Source organism: Podospora bellae-mahoneyi, chromosome 3 (assembly GCF_035222275.1).
Source record: "Podospora bellae-mahoneyi strain CBS 112042 chromosome 3, whole genome shotgun sequence".
Taxonomy (NCBI): domain Eukaryota; kingdom Fungi; phylum Ascomycota; class Sordariomycetes; order Sordariales; family Podosporaceae; genus Podospora; species Podospora bellae-mahoneyi.
In genome coordinates this window covers 453,483-471,241 of record NC_085882.1, presented here as the reverse complement: position 1 = coordinate 471,241, position 17,759 = coordinate 453,483, and the positions used below count along the sequence as shown (strand labels likewise).

At 51.7% G+C, this 17,759-nt stretch overlaps 7 protein-coding genes and 2 non-coding genes across 9 annotated transcripts; 4 read left to right on the top strand and 5 right to left on the bottom strand.

Annotated features, from left to right (window-relative positions):
* Positions 1-48: 48 nt before the first annotated feature.
* Positions 49-2,727, top strand: QC761_301440 (uncharacterized protein; the record flags this gene model as incomplete). Its single annotated transcript, XM_062877299.1, has 2 exons — positions 49-821; positions 887-2,727. 2 exons carry the CDS (start codon positions 49-51, stop codon positions 2,607-2,609), a joined length of 2,496 nt encoding a protein of 831 aa, XP_062733037.1. The 3' UTR covers positions 2,610-2,727.
* A 261-nt stretch (positions 2,728-2,988) lies between these two features.
* On the bottom strand, positions 2,989-3,074 carry QC761_0048750. Its single transcript has one exon. It is a non-coding gene; the product is annotated as a tRNA-Asp (tRNA).
* Positions 3,075-3,986: 912 nt separating this feature from the next.
* Positions 3,987-5,592, top strand: QC761_301436 (uncharacterized protein; the record flags this gene model as incomplete). The annotated part of the gene is given in 4 exon segments (XM_062877298.1): positions 3,987-4,765; positions 4,867-5,116; positions 5,196-5,387; positions 5,401-5,592. 4 exon segments carry the CDS (start codon positions 4,761-4,763, stop codon positions 5,590-5,592), a joined length of 639 nt encoding a protein of 212 aa, XP_062733036.1. The 5' UTR covers positions 3,987-4,760.
* A 311-nt stretch (positions 5,593-5,903) lies between these two features.
* On the bottom strand, positions 5,904-6,251 carry QC761_301433 (uncharacterized protein; the record flags this gene model as incomplete). The annotated part of the gene is made up of 1 exon (XM_062877297.1): positions 5,904-6,251. The coding sequence occupies one exon, from the start codon at positions 6,249-6,251 to the stop codon at positions 5,904-5,906; it is 348 nt and encodes a 115-aa protein (XP_062733035.1).
* A 506-nt stretch (positions 6,252-6,757) lies between these two features.
* Positions 6,758-8,853, bottom strand: QC761_0048720 (uncharacterized protein; the record flags this gene model as incomplete). The annotated part of the gene is made up of 2 exons (XM_062872442.1): positions 6,758-7,542; positions 7,869-8,853. The coding sequence occupies 2 exons, from the start codon at positions 8,851-8,853 to the stop codon at positions 6,758-6,760; spliced, it is 1,770 nt and encodes a 589-aa protein (XP_062733034.1).
* Positions 8,854-10,114: 1,261 nt separating this feature from the next.
* QC761_301410 (uncharacterized protein) lies at positions 10,115-11,918 on the top strand (the record flags this gene model as incomplete). Its single annotated transcript, XM_062877296.1, has 2 exons — positions 10,115-11,476; positions 11,529-11,918. The coding sequence occupies 2 exons, from the start codon at positions 10,115-10,117 to the stop codon at positions 11,916-11,918; spliced, it is 1,752 nt and encodes a 583-aa protein (XP_062733033.1).
* A 294-nt stretch (positions 11,919-12,212) lies between these two features.
* Positions 12,213-14,711, top strand: DBP7 (ATP-dependent RNA helicase dbp7; the record flags this gene model as incomplete). The annotated part of the gene is made up of 1 exon (XM_062877295.1): positions 12,213-14,711. Exon 1 carries the CDS (start codon positions 12,279-12,281, stop codon positions 14,709-14,711), a length of 2,433 nt encoding a protein of 810 aa, XP_062733032.1. The 5' UTR covers positions 12,213-12,278.
* A 214-nt stretch (positions 14,712-14,925) lies between these two features.
* QC761_301390 (uncharacterized protein) lies at positions 14,926-16,460 on the bottom strand (the record flags this gene model as incomplete). Its single annotated transcript, XM_062877294.1, has 3 exons — positions 16,072-16,460; positions 15,800-15,926; positions 14,926-15,672 (listed from the first exon to the last, which is right to left on the bottom strand). Exons 1-3 carry the CDS (start codon positions 16,368-16,370, stop codon positions 14,926-14,928), a joined length of 1,173 nt encoding a protein of 390 aa, XP_062733031.1. The 5' UTR covers positions 16,371-16,460.
* Positions 16,461-17,503: 1,043 nt separating this feature from the next.
* On the bottom strand, positions 17,504-17,577 carry QC761_0048680. The gene has a single exon. It is a non-coding gene; the product is annotated as a tRNA-Lys (tRNA).
* Between the last annotated feature and the right edge of the window lie 182 nt (positions 17,578-17,759).

Sequence of the window (17,759 nt, the reverse complement as noted above, 5' to 3'; positions counted from 1 at the left end):
CTCGAATGCAATAGGAATAGCACGTTGCAGCTTTTGCTGAGAGAAGCGATGGCCTCTCACACACCTCAATACGGTCAGCAGCAATCGACAAATGCCGACTATCATGGCCTCCAACAACAGGACCCTACCTTGTCAGACCCTATTGCGCCGACTCCTGGAATGACCTCTTCCCCAGCATCCCCTCCCCTTCCTCGACGTGTAACCTTTTTCCAGAGAACAGGAAGGAATGGGTCGCAAGCAGGCATTGGGCTGGGTATAAATCAACAAGGCGGGACAACAGACTACGGCCGAGTTCGACAAGCCTCCCCTTTGGGCAGTCCCCCATATGATGAGACCAAAACAGCCCATGGTCTTCACCAAAACGAGTATTACGCCGGAATACCCGAAACGCCCGGCTTCTATTCTCAATATCAGAACAGAGACCTGTCCCCGGATGGCCCAGAAAAGCCACCGCTACGACCACCACGTTGCTCATGGAGCTGGCTCAACGCACCATGGGTGATGTATGCCGCCTTGTTTCTTGGCATCGTCTTTGCAGGCTCCCATCATGCCTTCTACGTCAGCTTGAACGGGAAGCCAGCGGATGACCAGTTGAAGATGATGAGGTTCGGCGGCTTCCTTTCGTATGCCTCTAAAGCATCCCTCTTCGCTGCCGTTTTCTTTGCGTACCGGCAACAGGTCTGGGTAACAGTGAGAAGGCGCCATTTGAGGCTCAAGACTGTCGACGGAATCTTCGCCATCAGCCAAGACTTGACAGGCTTGTTCAACACCGAGATCTGGAGGAAAAGCAAGGTGGTGATTTTCCTTGCCGTTATTATGTGGTAAGTCGCTCTTCAAAAAACCCATGTGTGTAAGATTTAACTGACCGTGTGCCACCCTGAGAAAGGCTGTTTCCCCTCGTCGTCATCTTGACTCCTTCCTCTCTCACTGTCGAGCTTCGAGAAGAAGCAAAGCAGGCCGAGTGTAGCACTGTGCGGACACTCAATTTCGACGCCGAACGCAAAAAGAACTGGCGGCTGGCTGATCGACTCTATGGCTACCCCGGTTTCTCGCTCTCGCTTTGGAATTGCACAGTGACCAACTCGTCGGAGGTCTTCGAGCCCTACAACCAGACTTTCTACGACTACTGGGATGGCATTAGCCAGCCTGCTGATTTGGTGACAAAGCAAACCGCCTACTCCGGAAATGTCGTGCCTCGAGAAAATGTGGCTCTTGACACTTGCGGAAGGGGGTGGAATTGCAGCTATGTTATCACCTTTGAGGCACCAGGTTACAAGTGTGATGAACTAGGTCGAGGCCTGAATATGGATAACAAAGCCCTTCGAGATCGAGGAGCACCTTTTGATTCCTCTGATCTGATCCCAAAAGGAGATTATGCCTACATTGCCGATGTTATGGCTGGCGAATACGCCAGACCGCAGGTTGACACACTGGAAGGGGGCGTGCCCGTTAAGAAGCCATTTCCGAGACATTTGGGTGCCCTCCGCACAGAGCCTGTCCTTTGGATAGGACACTCGGTTCGCACAAGGCCAAACGACGCTCTGCCGCCATCCAAAAAGGACAACGCTGATTTCCAGTCCGGGTACGAACCAGTCATATTTCGATGTGAACACTACGTAACCCGGTATACTGTTCAGTTTAATCATACTTTCTCCTCCCAGTCGACTAAAGTCATCCAAAAAGAGCACTTGAAGCCCATCATCGATACCAAACTGGAGACTGCTAACAGCACTCTTTCGGATGGCACCAATGATACTACGACTGCCCAGCCAAAGAACAATTATATTCTTCCCTATCCGGACTACGAGCTCTACCGGCTATCAGCCGCGTACCATTCCCTAGGTCTGGGTTTTCGGCAGTTTCTAAAAGGCAGGATTCATTACATCCCGTTCCCGAATCCGACCACAGATGCTACCCAGACTCGGCTCATCGACAAGGCTACTTTTCTCGCCGTTCCGAACCTCATGGACGCTGTTCAGGAGTTTTATGAGAACATCACTCTCTCGCTGCTCTCCAACCCGCAATTCATGATAGTATCATGGGCTGCGGAACCCCAGACCCGCTCCGGCGTGACAGCTTCCGAATCACCTGAAGACGACACCAGTCCGAAATACCCCTGCGTGAAAACCCGCATCGCAAACTCGTACCTGTATGTCCAGCGCGATCTGTGGATAGCCTATTCAATTGGCATCTTGGCTACCATCATCTGCGTCGGCTTGGGAACCGCGGCCCTGGCGCAGAACAACTACCATGTCAGGGATGTCAAAGTCTCCTCTGTTATAGCAGCGACCAGAGCCCCTTGCCTGGAGGAACTGCCGTGGAAGACAAGCAAATGGGGCGAGGTGCCGTGGGAGATCAAGGAGACCAGGCTGGGGTATGGGGTTATCTCTGATCGGGAGAGCGTCGGCACGCCACGGATTGGGACAGGGTTGTCGAACAGGCCAACTACGGCCAATTCGACCGGGGCCTCAACTGTTGGGAATGGGAGGGTGTATTATGGGTTTGCGCCGCCAGAGGTGCTTGAGAGGACAAGAAGAGAAACGTTTGGCCCTGAAAGGGGGAGGCCGAAGAGTAGCCCATTTTCGTTCAAGATTTGGGAGCATTCTTAGTTGCTGGTTTGCTTTCTTTCTGTTTTCCATTTTTTATCAGGGTTGATCATAGCGAGGTTGCATCATGGAAGGGAGGTGCTGATTAATGGTTGGAGGAATCGACAAGTTGACGGTGCTGGGTTACATAGGTACCTTATGCAAAGAGAACGTCTAAGAGAAAGCTTCCTCCTCGAACTGTGAAGTTTTGAGGTGATTAAAAACGATGGGCTGGCCCGATTTCGTATTTTATAAAGATGCATTCGGACCAATTCGCCACGCATGGAGGAACTCGCTGTATGCACACAAGCCCATGCCCGTTTTCGTGGGTCGTACAGTCCAACAGATAAATACACATTTCGCTATCGAAATGCAACCTACGACAGGTGCCAACACCTGCAAATCTTCCGTAGTATAGTGGTCAGTATGTGAGCTTGTCAACTTCAAATGTCAACGCTCGAGACCCGGGTTCAATTCCCGGCGGGAGAGACCATAACCATCATTTTTGTTACCCACACTCAGGCTGTGTGAATATCAGGGTGGAGACTTTTTGGCCCCTGAGCCCCTGAGGATAGAACTGTTCATTTTATACACACAACTTCGAACTTTTACTTTAGCTATTTCTTACTTTGACTATTTCAATCACCTGAAGTTAATAAGGGCTCATTGCTCTAGCTTCGTCCGGTCAGTCACCTGTGATGGGGGCGAACGACTTTGCTACCTGCGCCGCACCGAGTATCACTTGAACAAGGGTCAAGACCAAAATCATGCTACCGAATCTGTGTTATACCGGTCGATGTTAGCATGTAATCCAAATACTCTGTTCTCTGCATGATTCAAGTTTGACGTACAGAAAAGTCCAGTACTACACTGTATCCCTTCTATCCCTAAATATCACTCAAAAGCTCCACGGGAAAACAGTTGACATTTGGGCGCTGGGGGTGGTCTTGAATATTTGTCTTTGTGGTTACCTCCCGTATCTGAGGATCTCATGATCCATGGCTCGCCAATTCCAGCAAATCATTACCGCCACCAAATCGGCAAAACACTCCTGTTGTGCCTAAAAAAGTCAGTGTGGTGCAAAGCCATGGAGGACTTGGGACGGTATTCGGAAGACTTAGGACGATCCTAAAAGAGCGCAAAAACGAGTCATCCTCAACGTTTCAGTTTTCTCCCACCGGTTCCATTCACCAAGATACTCTTAGTTTGGAGGCTCAAACCAAACAGAAAAAACGAGAATATAAAGCAAAAATGCGTTTAAGATTCCTGAGGCCCTAGGGTCTACCAAAGCCAAGAGACGGACTCCCGAGCCCGAATTATACGCAGGCAGGGTCAAGAAAAGCCGGTCCAGGAGACAATCCAAGACCATGGTAGAGATGGTAGACCACTTGAGTCTACAGCAGCTGCCAGATGCACTACAAGAAGATCTTGAGCCTAGCAAAAGGACCCCGATAACGCCTGCTGGATATGCACACCTCCAGATACTGTAACTGACCCCGACTCGGGGTCAGTACCCCTGTCGGTGGACAAGGTTCCCGTCGTCATCCCAGTTCGGTTCCATCATCCGCTTTTACCCCTGATGTCTCAACCTCCAGATCCGCATTCCATCGTCATCTCACCAATCAGGCCGCTGGCAAATGAGACCGTCGAGGAGATTCTAAACTTGTTCACCCACGCTATTGGCTTTTATCATCTCATCAACCACGAGCTGCAGGTCATTGTCCCAGAGGACTTTGACTACCAGGAGGAGCTGCACAAGTACCCTGCCGAGTTTGGGGGACTTAAAGTCAGCTTCATCCGAGTCTTTCTACCCAATTGCTGGCAGAGCAGAGTCAACACTAGTACACCTGACAGGGGGATCCTCAACAACTACAATCGGACGCCAGCCATCCACAGCCAACCAACCTGCCGCAACCGATATGGTAGGTTAGCCTCTGACACTGTCCTTCAAAGCGGTGTTTGGGAGTACTGTACGGATTTCTTCCAGTGAAAGCAAATCCAAAGACCGGCTTGAAGGGAAGCTTGAGGTCCTTGTGATTCCCGAAGCAGACCAGACTAAAATATACATCACCGTATCAACTCATACACTTGCCATGACGGCGGTAACGGCCAAATCAGGTGCAGCAACACCTGATTGGGCCTCCAACATCTGAATTGCTTCTGCAAAACACGGTCATGAGGTAAGAGTAAGCATATCTTTAAACTGCACATCTGAAAAGCTTCAAGCCATTGGCTAACCTTGAAATATGTACCTACCTACTTAGCTTGGGAAAGTTACAAGGGTCTTTGACCCTTCTCCTCAGCAAACCTTCCCCTCGGGCTTCACCCACAATGTCAGCTTGGTGGATACCATCGGCTGGACTGCATTGAAACCAGCAGCTAACTCACCCAAGCCGAAGTTGTCACTCCAATGGCTGTCACAAGACGAATGGTCAGGAATCAAGTACAACTCAAGCAAGCTCGCTCTCTTGGACGACAGCTTGATTAAAGATGAAGTCAAGAGCATTGAAGTAGTAGATAGTCGATCTCAGGTACGTACGTCCCTTTATCTAAGATACCAGGTGCCTGATACTTGCCTCCATCACTGGTTATCCAACTCTAGCTACACAGATGGTCGGCCAAGGCATCTTCCGCGTCCACCAACAGAGCAGGCCCAGCCGATCTTTCAGAAACCTGTTGTCTAGAGCTCCCGCTGATCCAAGCGATGACCAACCACTTGGAAAAACCTGGTTGCCAGATCGATCTTCTATCGAGTTCGGGCAACCTGGCAACACTAGAATGTTTGGTCAAAGCGGAACACCAGTTTGTGTGGTAGAGGACATGCCGGACAAGACCGGGAATAGCCAAGGTGGCTGGGTTTTCTTCCTTTGTGCAGGTGGCATCTGACGTGCAAAGATATGATCTTGAGGGTAAAAAGCTGTACAAGAGGCTGGAAGAGGGCCGAGTGGCGTTCTATGGGGCGATTCAGGTTCCGCCAGAGCTGAGGGATGGATATCGGATTGCATGATAACTATATTAGGGTCGATCCATTATTCATGTGTTGTCTCGTTACTGTAAATCATAAACATTTGCCAGAAAACATGTGTAAAAGCCAACCTTACTGACATAAAAACCCTGCTTACTTACCCACTCCAAGCCGAATACATAGCAACTACATAAACGCATTATCGCCATTACCAAAACACCAGACTCTTCACCCCCGCCAGCCAGTTATCTTCCCCTTTCATTCTCTCCTAATATCCCCCTTTACTTCTCCTATTCCTGTGTAACCAATCCCCCCCCCTCCTTCCCTCTTAATTCCCTCCTTGATCTCCACTCCTAGTTCTCCTCCTCTCCTTCTCCCAAAAGTATCTTCTTCGCCTCTCTATAGGCCTCCAGCCGGGTCGAATAATCCGGACCCTTGAGGTTCGCAACACAAGCCCTACGGATCTTGCACTCATCCCTTTCACATCCCTCGCAAAACGCGCCCTTGCCGTCCCAGCCATTGCTGTTCTTCATCTTAATCTTCTCGAGGTTAGACTTGAAGAACTGGGTGGACTTTTCCACCAGAGGGCAACGCGGCTTCCGGGGAGCGCCGGCCGGCTTACAGTCTGAATCGCACGAGCGGAGCATCATGATGGGAGACTGATACCCGCAGGGGTAGAGTCGGGTGATGTATTGGCACATCTTTTATGGAGTTGATGCTCGTCTTTGGCGTGGGTTGAGTAGGTAGTTGCGGGGATTAGCTGAGGTGTGGCAGATATTATGCGTTGGTTGGTACTGGAATGAGGATTTTGGTATTGTGATGGGATTTTGGTGGCGTGGTGAGGTTGTGGTCTTGTGGTGAGCACTCTGAAATGCCAGGCTTGTTTCTCCAGTGTACCAGTGTGATGTGTGGCGTGGGGAAAAAGAAAAAGGGTCTTGAGATAAGAGGATAGTTATATAGGGCTTAGGGAAAAGAGCTGGTTATATAAGGTTCTGGGAGTGCTTCCAACTTTGCGGTCTGGTGACTTTTATGCTCTCACATCTAAAAAAACAATTTCCACTCAAGGTTATGCCACCCGAGATAGAGGATTGCGGTCACCCAGAACGATGACTCTTCGAAGCAAAACTCTATCTGAATGGCTATAATCAAGCTTCCGCGACCTTGAATGCCTGGCACATGCTCTTTATCTTGAGGTGACTGTACGACACTACCTCACCCTTCCACTTCTGATCCCCCTCGTCATGTCCAAGTAAGCACTCAGCTTCCCCTTCACCTGCCCTTTACCCCATGCCCAACTATACTTCTCCATGAACATCTCGATTCTCCTATCCATCTCCTCCATCTTCCTCTCCTTCCACTTCTCATCGACTTCCTCTCTCCCCACACACTTTATCTGTTCCTCTAGCTCAATTTCAACGACGCCCCACCTGAAGCTAGTATTGTCTCTCACAACCATAAAGTCGCCATCCACTCTCCACCCTTCTCGGTAGGTTGTAAAGTCAGCCATCTTGTTCAGCCCGAAATTGGCTGTGGCTTGCGCCTCCACTCTGGTGATAGCCTCGACAGCCTTTTGGATATCAGATTCTATCCGTAATTCTTCGAATCTTGTGTTTGCCCGTCCTCTCCTGACTGATGGGTTGACCTTGGCCTGCCACACACCATTTCTCTGCCGAACCCAGAGACCGTGGGAGCTCAAGGTATCATTGTTGTCGTAGTAAACATCGTGGAAGATTTTGAACGGAAGAGGATCAACAGAAATGAAGGCGGGGTTGGACCAGAGCGAAGGGTCGCTCAGAGTGGGAATGGCGAGGCATGGGACTTTCCGTTCGACTTTCAGGTTGATGGTCTTGAGGCGGTTGGCAAATTCGGGAGCGGTGGAGAGGTATCGCGAGGGAAGATGCTTGAGGGGAAGTCGAAAAGGCATGTGGCACGGCAGTTTGATGGATAGTCGTGATGGAAAATCGGTGTCGTATGGTGAAGATTCCAAGCGGGCTAAAATGGATGTAGATAACATAGGTAAAGTGAAGGCCCGAGGTAAAAAACCAAGAGGATGAATGGCGCCAGCAACAAAAACTGGAAAACACTTGGGTTGAATCTTGACAAGAGTGAAGGCTGGCAGCAACAAAAGGTGGAACGATCAGATTTGTCAAGAAGGAGCGATCTGGCCTTGGTGCTGGGTGAGGCCTACATCACTGTGCCAATTCTTGCACAACTGATTTCAACAATCGTCCATGAATTTGATGTGTAAATCAGAACCTGGTATTCCCTAGCCTATAATCATACACTCAGCACCCTCAGTCATTTCCGCACTTAAAAACTGTAAATCTGATCAGGCTTGTAGCCCAGCTCGTGGAGAACACCAGTTTTGTTGGCAAACGGGCCTTTGCCCCCCTTCAATGCCTTTTCCATCGCCGGCGGCCCACAAATCATGACCTTGATGCTCTTGTTCTTCGCCTCATTGGCGCCCAGTCCGAGTTCCTCAAGTACTTTCCCGTTCACATATCCCTTGCGATACGTCGAGCCGGCCTCTGGCTGGGAAACAACATACTCGGCTCTAAATCTCCCTGGGTACTTTGACTGCAGTTCGGCAAACTCCTTCTTGAGGAATATATCCCTGTCACCGTTAACACCCCAAACGAGAGTGATCCTGGTGTTGTCCTCGGGGTTGGCCAAGATGCCCTGGATGAGCTGGTACATGGGCGTGATGCCAGCTCCACCGGCAATCAGAGCGACATGATCGTGCTTGTTGGGCTGCCAGACATATTCGGGTATCCGAAGGCAGGAGATGATGTCGCCAGGCTTGAGGGAGTGCAAGTATCCGCTTTGTTTTCCGTCGGGGTAGAGCTTGACCGTCAACTCGACAAACCCGGGCTCGTCCAGAGGGTTGGTGGGTGTGTAAGGCCGGATCACGGGAGTCCACCGGCCGTTCGTAGGGGGAAAAGAGACGGTCAAGAGAGCGGAGCTGAGGGTGAGGCCGCTCGACTGATTCGGATCTGGAAGCTCAAAGCGGAGCTTCTTGGTGTTGTGGTTGACGACCTCGGAGCTGTGCAGCTTGAGGGTGCGGAATCCGAAGCCGCTGAAGTATGGCTTTGTGGTGTCGCTGCTGGTACCCGTGCCTGACGTGGCGGGAGCTGCAGTGGCACCGCTTCTCATGTACACATAGGCGCCAATGCCAACAGCGGCGGCTGCGAAAGCGACCTGGGTCGTCATTACTTCGGCGCGTCTAGGTGTCGAGAAGGGTTGACGGAGAAGCCTGGTGTTTTGGGCAAAAAAGGGCCGGAATAGGTTCTTGATGGGGGGCATGTTGAAGGGCAAGTCGATCTGATGGTGGTTTGATTAAATAAGACCTCTGGGACTGTCAGTTGCCCTGGAACTGGTCCGGAACACCGAGACCAGAGAATAGACGATCACTGTTTTGGGCCCGTCACGTTCTCTCTGGCTAATATATTTAGGGCGCACGTTTCGGAGTCGGTGTTTGGGGAAGTCCAGTTGCTGCAACCGGCGATACGGTTACTTTTATGACCCAGGTACCTACCTAGCCGCATCACTCTACTTACTCTATCCTTTGAGTCCCAGATCGGATCCGACAACAGTCACTCGTGTCCGACCTGACTGGCGATACTGCCGTTGGTCAGCCTGCAGCGGGACATCAGCATGCCGACACCGACTCTGTCGGCTCGCTCTTGACCACTCGCCCGACGTTGAGTGCCCTGCCAGGCTTACACGTCACTGACTCGCTCGCTCGTGGGGCATAGATAAAGCGAAGGAGTGCAAATTTGCGAGCTACATTCGGACATATATCTCAAGGACTGGGTCATTGAAGCTCATGATGTGAGTGAAATGTGGAGAACAGGAAGGTGGACGCTGTAGATCTCCGGGTCCCCTGCCCGCTAGCGTGACCCCACCATCAATCGGCGGCTATCTTGGCATAGGCTTAGCAACGCTTTTTATCTCTGAGATCCAACGTCGACCCAAACTCGAAATGTCACAAGACAGCCGATATTGCACAGTTATTTGCCTCTCATACTTCAAGTATGGAGTGTTGTAATCCTGGATTCTCTTCATTAGCTGGCTTACTTCTTATACCGTTCAGCGGCAAATCGAACGCCTCCCCACCGCTGCTTTCCTCCCTGCGCCCGGTCCTTCTACTTGGCTTCCACCGTCGCGAAAACCATCCGCACCCAAGGCCCCTGCGCATCTTTTTGCCCCTCTTCGGGGTCATAAACAAGTGTGCGGCTTGCGTGGCCTGTTTCGTTCTTCCATGAACAACATTCAACGCAGCGCGATTCATGATCGGGTTCTTCTGGAAAGCGACGGAGCTTTTGGCAGCTTGTGTGATGTGTGATGGCGTTCCGCCCAAGAGTTCGCAAACCGATGTCATCAAGTGATGCTGTTCGCCTTCATAGGCAGAACGTATATTCGTTTTGGAATTCCTCTCCCCCATGACATTTCTGAATGCAGGGACTTTCACTTCGTTTCCTTCTTCCTTTTCCAGTTGTCACTCGTTATCCCTACGGGATCAATAGGACCCTTACATACCCCTGAATACTCGTCCGGTGACGTCATGTCGCAAATATCGAATGACCGTCTTGGAGAAGTTCCAGAGAAGCAAACCCACGCGGATTCCGACCAAACTGACCCCGAAGCGTCTACTCCAGACCGACCAGATACCAGCCATGACGAGATAACCGGCGCTGTTCCGCCCAGCAAGACAGCTGCACCCGCGCGCCAATTCTCCACAACCAACGCTCCTCCAACAGACAAGATCGAGCTGAAGGAGGAAGATGCATGGAAAGAGTTGGGATTTTGTTTCCCAACGAGGAAGAAATGGACCATTCTCTCCATCATTTTTCTGGTGCAGACCTCCATGAACTTCAACACCTCGCTTTACTCGAATGGAATCGACGGGATATCGCAGGAGTTTGGGGTCAGCGCCCAGGCAGCTCGTGCTGGAGCTGCAGCTTTCCTCATCACTTACGCCTTCGGGTGCGAGCTTTGGGCACCATGGTCGGAAGAATTCGGACGAAAGCCTATCCTCCAGCTATCCCTCGGGCTGGTCAATATCTGGTGTCTTCCGGTTGCCCTGGCACCAAACTTTGCCTCCCTCATGGTCGGTCGTGCACTAGGAGGTTTATCTTCTGCTGGCGGAAGTGTGACCTTGGGAATGATTGCAGACATCTTCGAACCGAATGAGCAACAGTGCGCCGTCGCCTACATTGTGTTTTCCTCTGTCGGCGGCTCTATCCTGGGGCCTATCATTGGCGGGTTTGTTGAAGAATATCTGCCCTGGAGATGGACCATTTGGATTCAGCTAATCTTCGGCGTGTTTGTTCAACTTCTGCATCTGATCTTTGTGCCAGAAACTAGAACGACCATCCTGCTGGACAGAATTGCTCAGAAACGTCGCAAGTCTGGACAGTCGCCCAACCTCTACGGGCCCAACGAGATCGAGCCTTTCTGGCAGCGCTTTACCTTCAAGGAGCTAATCTGGACATGGGTGCGCCCATTCCGGATGTTTCTTACTGAGCCTATCGTTCTCACGCTGTCCTTGCTCTCTGGATTCTCGGACGCCCTGATCTTCATGCAGATCCAATCATTTGTGCTGGTCTACAGACAATGGGGGTTTTCGGCTGTGGACATCGGGCTGGCGTTTGTTCCTATTGGCATTGGTTACATCATTGCCTGGATCTCGTTTATCCCAGCCATCCGACGAAACAGAAAGGAAAGAGCACTCAAGCCTGGCGATGAACACGCCCAGTATGAATCGAGGTTGTGGTGGCTGCTCTATACGGCACCATGCCTGCCACTTGGTCTAATCATATTTGCCTGGACATCTGGAGGCCCGCCGGTGCACTGGATCGGAACCATGTTCGGATCTGCCATCATTGGCATTGCCAACTACTCCATATACATGGCCACGATTGATGCAAGTTGCACATTGCTTTGTCCCAGATTCCAAGATGCTGACCATACTACAGTACATGATCTGCGCGTACGGGCCGTATTCAGCTTCGGCGACGGGCGGGAATGGTTGGTCCCGGGACTTCCTGGCAGGCGTTCTCACAGTACCGGCGACGCCCTTCTACACAAATATCGGAGGTTCGAAACACCTAGAGATTGCGAGCACCATCCTGTTCTGCATCTCGCTTTTCCTTGTCTGCGCCGTCTACGCCATCTACTACTACGGACCAGAGCTCCGGAAACGATCGCCATTTGCAGAGAACCTGGCTTCCAAGGTGACAAGCGAGGACCATGGGACGCCTCATCGTCGTATTTCGGGACTTTCAAGTAGCGAGATAGGATATTCAGGGTTCCGGCTTCGACATGAGCACGGGGCTCAACATATCGGCGCAACGATATGTGCATGAAGGCAAAGGAGGATGGGTGTGTATGAGATGATTGACCGAGACGTATTTAGCATGGCTGGTTTAATACCCTAGTTAGTGTGTAATCTTAATTATTATTCCCACTGATGTTCTGCAGAGTATAATCACTGTACGGATAAGGGGAAGATGTGCACGTCGTTGTGTTACCTTCATAACCTGCACAAGTTTGGCAGCCGTAGCGTCTCCACAAGCGGTGCTGCTAACTCGGGACCCACTTAATTTTTGATGGTCGGTCGCGGGGTCCCAGCTCTGGCCCAACTTTTTTTCTGCCGACACGTTCCAACCAAAACCTTCCCCATCCAACCAAGGCGAGTAAACACCGCCAAAACGCCAATCAGCAAAATGGCCGACGATGGAATGCTCCTGAACTTTGAGATTGGCGATGCGCCTCTCGTCAGCCAGGTCAAGTTCAAGGGCGGCCGCTGGAGAGACCGCGTTAAAGCCAACAAGTCGGCGAAAACCGCATCGCAAGGAGGCCCCGAGCCAGCTGCCAAACCACGAGCGCCCTACGATCCGAATCGACCTACTAAAAGACCACGAGGTAACGACGATGGCAGTGATCACAGACCGGCGAAAGCGCCCAGGACAAGTGACATCCCCTGGGTGCCAACCCACGCCATGAAGACCGGTCTTGTCTCTTCAAGCCTGTTCACTTCGATCCCCACCGTCGTGACCAAGTTCGACGAAGAAGCGCCCGCCGAACCCGCCGAGCCGGCAAAACCTTCCAATGCGCCCCTTAGCGAAGAAGCAGAGAACTTTCACACACTCGGCCTGGCGAGACGAGTAGCCCACCACCTGGCCACCAAGCTTGAGATGAAAGCCCCGACGGCGATTCAGAAGAACACAATTCCCGTGCTTATCAAAGACGACAACGATGCGTTCCTTCAAGCAGAAACCGGTTCCGGAAAGACGCTGGCGTATCTGTTGCCCATTGTTCATCGAATCATGGAGCTCAGTATGAACGAGGACGGCACTCCCAAAAAGGATGCCAAGGTACACAGAAATTCGGGACTCTTTGCGATCATCCTTGCGCCGACAAGAGAACTCTGCAAGCAAATCTCAGCAGTCCTCGAGAAGGTTCTCAGGTGCGCGCCATGGCTAGTCTGCACAACTGTTATCGGTGGAGAGAGCAAGCATTCGGAAAAGGCGAGGTTAAGGAAGGGTGTCAACATCTTGGTTGCGACTCCAGGACGACTGACGGATCACTTGGATAATACAAAGGTGCTGGATGTAGGAACTGTGAGATGGTTGGTGCTGGACGAAGGCGACAGGATGATGGAGATGGGTTTCGAGGACGATATCAAGGCGATTGTTGGCAAGATTAGGGCGGACAAGCTTGCAACCAAGAACTCTGAGGGGCTGGTACTGGATAGAGTGCTGCCAAAGAGGAGGGTCACGGTTCTGTGCTCGGCTACCATGAAGATGAACGTTCAGAAATTGGGCGAGATCAGTCTGGAGGATGCGGTGCACATTACCGCTTCCAAGTCGGAGATGGAAAAGGATGCTGCGGAAAACAGTGGAAGCACCGAGTCTGCTTTCACAGCGCCTGCGCAGCTGAAACAGTCGTGTATCATTGTGCCAGCCAAGTTGAGGCTGGTCACACTGATTGCGTTGCTCAAGTCGACATTTGCGAGGAAGGGGTCGGTTATGAAGGCAATCATCTTCATCTCTTGCGCTGATTCGGTCGACTTTCATTACGAGGTCCTGAAAGACACCATGACGGTCGAACCACCACCACCAGCCCAAGAGGGTGACGCACCAGCAAAAAAACCGGATGTTCACATCGAAACCACGGTGGCACCGGCTGCCTATATCACCTCACCCGCAAACACCAGGGTAATGCTCCATAAACTTCATGGTTCCCTGGCGCAACCGGTTCGCAGTGCTACTCTAAAGGCTTTCTCGGGGTGCAAGGATCCGGCTGTTCTCATCACGACAGACATTTCATCTCGTGGTCTCGATGTGCCGGCCGTCGACCTGGTTATTGAATACGATCCCGCCTTTGCGGTGCCTGATCACGTTCATCGCATCGGCCGTACCGCCAGAGCTGGTCGTTCTGGTAAAGCGGTTCTCTTTTTGCTCCCTGGTCCTGAGGAAGGATACACCAGCATCCTGCCATCCTCCGCCACCATAACACCCCAGCTTTACGAATCAATCTTGCAGAAAGGCTTTGCCACGAATGTCAACCTTCCAGCCTCCTCACAAACAAACAATGCCGAGACGGAAAGCAACAAGCGGGAGACGTGGGCCACTCGTGCCGAAGCTCTTCAGCTGCATTTTGAACAGCGTCTTTTGGCACCCGCGCCCGGATTCGAGGATGCCGAGGAAGGACCCAAAGGCCACAAGAGTAAATTCAGCAAGACCGGCGGCAAAAACAGGCAGCCAGTGAAGAAGGACAACCCCTTGCTTGATGCCGGCAGACAAGCTTTCAGATCTCACATCAGAGCTTATGCCACTCACGTCCGCGAAGAGAGAGTCTACTTTGACATGACGCAACTGCATCTTGGACACATGGCCAAGGCGTTCGGTCTGCGCGAGGCGCCCGGTGGTATTGGATCGGGTATCTCGAGGAGGACACACAAGTTTACGCCAGCTACCAACGGGCAGAAGGGTGGTGGGGCTAGCGCTTCTGTTGCTGCCAAACCTAGCGGTGGCAGCAAGAGCAAGTTTGATGATGACGAGTATGGCCAGGTGGATGAGGATGCGGCTAAGAGGATGAAGGCCAAGATGAAGATGTTGTCGATGAACTCGGCAAGCGAGTTCAACCTCGGGTGATGGGTTTCTTTCATGTCGGGGCGAGGGTGGTTACATAAAATGGGCATGGCGTCGATTTCTGGTGCATTAGTCGTTTGGTTTCTTATGGCTTTTAACCTTACTTATATACCCCGAGTTTATCTTGTTTGGGAAGATAATGAATCCTAGGTATTACAATGCGTCTTTTTCATTTTCTACCATTGCCGCCTGCCCAAGAGGCCCTCATCAAGTACCCTCAACCCCCACTCTCTTTTCTCTCCTCATCATGCGCTGTTTTGTCTAGAAGCGGCATCTTTTCCTTCCATTTGACCCTCCCCTCAAATGGTTCCCTCTCCACTCTTATCCCCCTAAACACAAGGCCCCTCGCCATGATGGGCGAGTTAACCTTGTTCACAAGCAGGACATCGACCCCCGGAATCGGCATCACCACCCTGTCGAACAGTTTAAACCGCCACTCCCGCCAGCAGGTCAGCCTCGTCACCACCCCGGACCTCTTGTAATCTTTCTCCACGCTCTCAAGCCTCTCGGCTCGGTACCGTCTAAACGCCCCATCCAAACCCCCCAAAACTTTCTCCCGGCTGGACCCGGCAGAGCCCACGAACTCGGACACTTGATTTGCGAGCGAAACCACATCCAACAAGCCCATGTTCAGCCCCTGCCCAATCGTCGGCGTGACTTTGTGCGCCGCGTCCCCGACGAGAACCATCTGGTTTCCGAAATGCCACTCAGGCTTGAGGATGCCTTCTTCTAGCGGTGTGATGCCGCATTTTGACTTTAACCGCCAGGCGTCCTTGACTGTTAGGCCGGACCCCCCCAGCGGGCGGGAAGATACATCAGGGCGGGAGATGATGGCTTCGATATCGGACTGGGTAAATTTCTTGGAGGGTGAGTTATCAGGGAGGAGGAGCTGGTAGAGAAAGCAGAATTGGACGTTGGATTTCTCGTTTGCGAGGACTTGGAGGCAGAGGTTTTTTGGAGTGGACTTCGAAAGCGGAGCTGGCCGGGATGGTGGGAAGGAGGGGGAAGGAGAACCAGAGGAGGGAGTAGCGCGTTTTTAACGGGGACGGGGTGATGGGAGGGGGGGAGAGGGAGAGGATGGTTTTGCGGACTACGCTGTGGATTCCGTCGGCGCCGAGGGTGAAGCTTCCCGTGTAGGAGGTGCCATCTAAGCAGAGGACTTTGATGCCGCCGCCAGGAACAGAAGAGATGGATGTGACGGTTTTGGAGGTGTGGATTCTGGATCGGGCCGAGGGGGGGAGGGTGTTGTAGAGAGTGGAGATGAGCTCCGCGCGGGCGAAGCATTGGGGTTAGATTCCATAGCTTTTTGAGGGAGTTGTGATGAGTGACTTTCAACCAGGTTTTGCGGATATCAAGGACCTACTTGGTCTTGCACAGTTGGGGAGAGCTTGTCCGAAGAAAGGCTTTGCCATTTACGGTTTGAAATGTACCCGACATTAATTCTGTACCAATGGACAACAGCTGGTCCAGCAAGCCGAGTTGAGCCATGATGCGTATTCCGTGCGGCCATAGAACGATGCTGGCGCCGACATCTTCGGCGATAATGTCGCGGCGCTCGAGAAGGGCGAAGTCGATCCCGAGCTTGGAGAATGCGTGGGCTGCTGTCAGTCCAACCGGCCCTCCTCCTACAATGATGACGCTAATATCCATAGTTGGCGGCATGGGAATGATAGTCTTGTCTACCACTGTGTCGTTCTTGAAAACACCGGAGACGAAAGGTGGGAAGAGGTGTTGCACGGGGACTTGGGTATTTATTATTCATGGCAGGGGGGAGGGGGGGCACCCGACTCCATCGCACGACGGGCGGGCACGACATCAGGGGGAAAACGTCTTTGGATGCCATTGGGCTATGGGTTACGAGCTATTACAACGAGCCAATGTCTCCCCCACCGTTCAACGCCAATAGTTGACGAAAGTGCCAGAACTTTCCTCTCTGGTATACGATCGGCACTGGCCCGGTGTAAACATCACATCGTAGTAGTAGTAGAGTCAGGCGTCCGCGTGAATCACTGTACTGTATTCCTTCCTGCCTCTCTTTCTCGGGTTTCTGCAAATAATTCTTCGTCGTGGGCAACCGTAATCCCCGTATCTCGTCTTGCGGTGGCAATCTGTACGAGAGTCGTACTGATTCGGAGGGTTCGATATGCACATGAGCCGATCTCGCATCATGCAATCCCACCATCGGACTCTTGAAAACCAAGGCCTGTCTGTCTGTCTTACGATTGAAAAAAGACAGTCCGACTTCAATAATCAGGAAAATGTAGGTGCAGATCTGCGAGTAGCTTTCTGCGAATACGGTGGCTACTGATCCCATGCTTGCCTTACCTATCCGGCGTATCTCTTGGGAATTGCGGGAGCTACAAGGATGCATAATGGTGTCTCCGTAGATATCAAGTCAAGGTCTAACTATGATAAAGCGTGATCCTTTTATCTACATTGAATGACGTGGTGTTATGAAGGGCGTGTTGATGCCGTAATGTTCGTGGAAGGCCGTATCCTCTGCTGTATCTCGACGTTCGGATCACCAAAAGACTTGTATATTCGGGAAGCGATATGGTACTACAGTTCCGCAGCTTCACGTGTGACCAGATCGCGATATGCGTCGTAACAAAATAAAAAGTCAGCACAGGCCCCTGAGCCCCTATTTTCCTGTTGCATGTTGGGTTGTTGTGTGTTGGTTCACACCAACAGGGTCGCAAACAAATTCTGAAAATGCCGAGATGTGATTGTGATGATGCAAAAAAAATGATGGAGATGGATTGGTGTTGTCAAGATCATCTGATGGCAAAAGATATCGCCCATGGCGAGACTCGAACTCGCAACATTCAGATTAAAAGTCTGACGCGCTAACCAATTGCGCCACACGGGCTTTTTTGTTGTTGGTGGTAATTGCTCCAGACTTTGACCTATCAAGCTAGCGGAAGGATGCAGAATGCACGTCGCTTTGAACTTTGAGCATACCTACTTATCCGACAGAACTCCATGAGGTGGCTGGCCACTTGGGTAGAGAAATGAAAAGGACTCCTCCGTCTTATAGGAAATCGTTGTAGG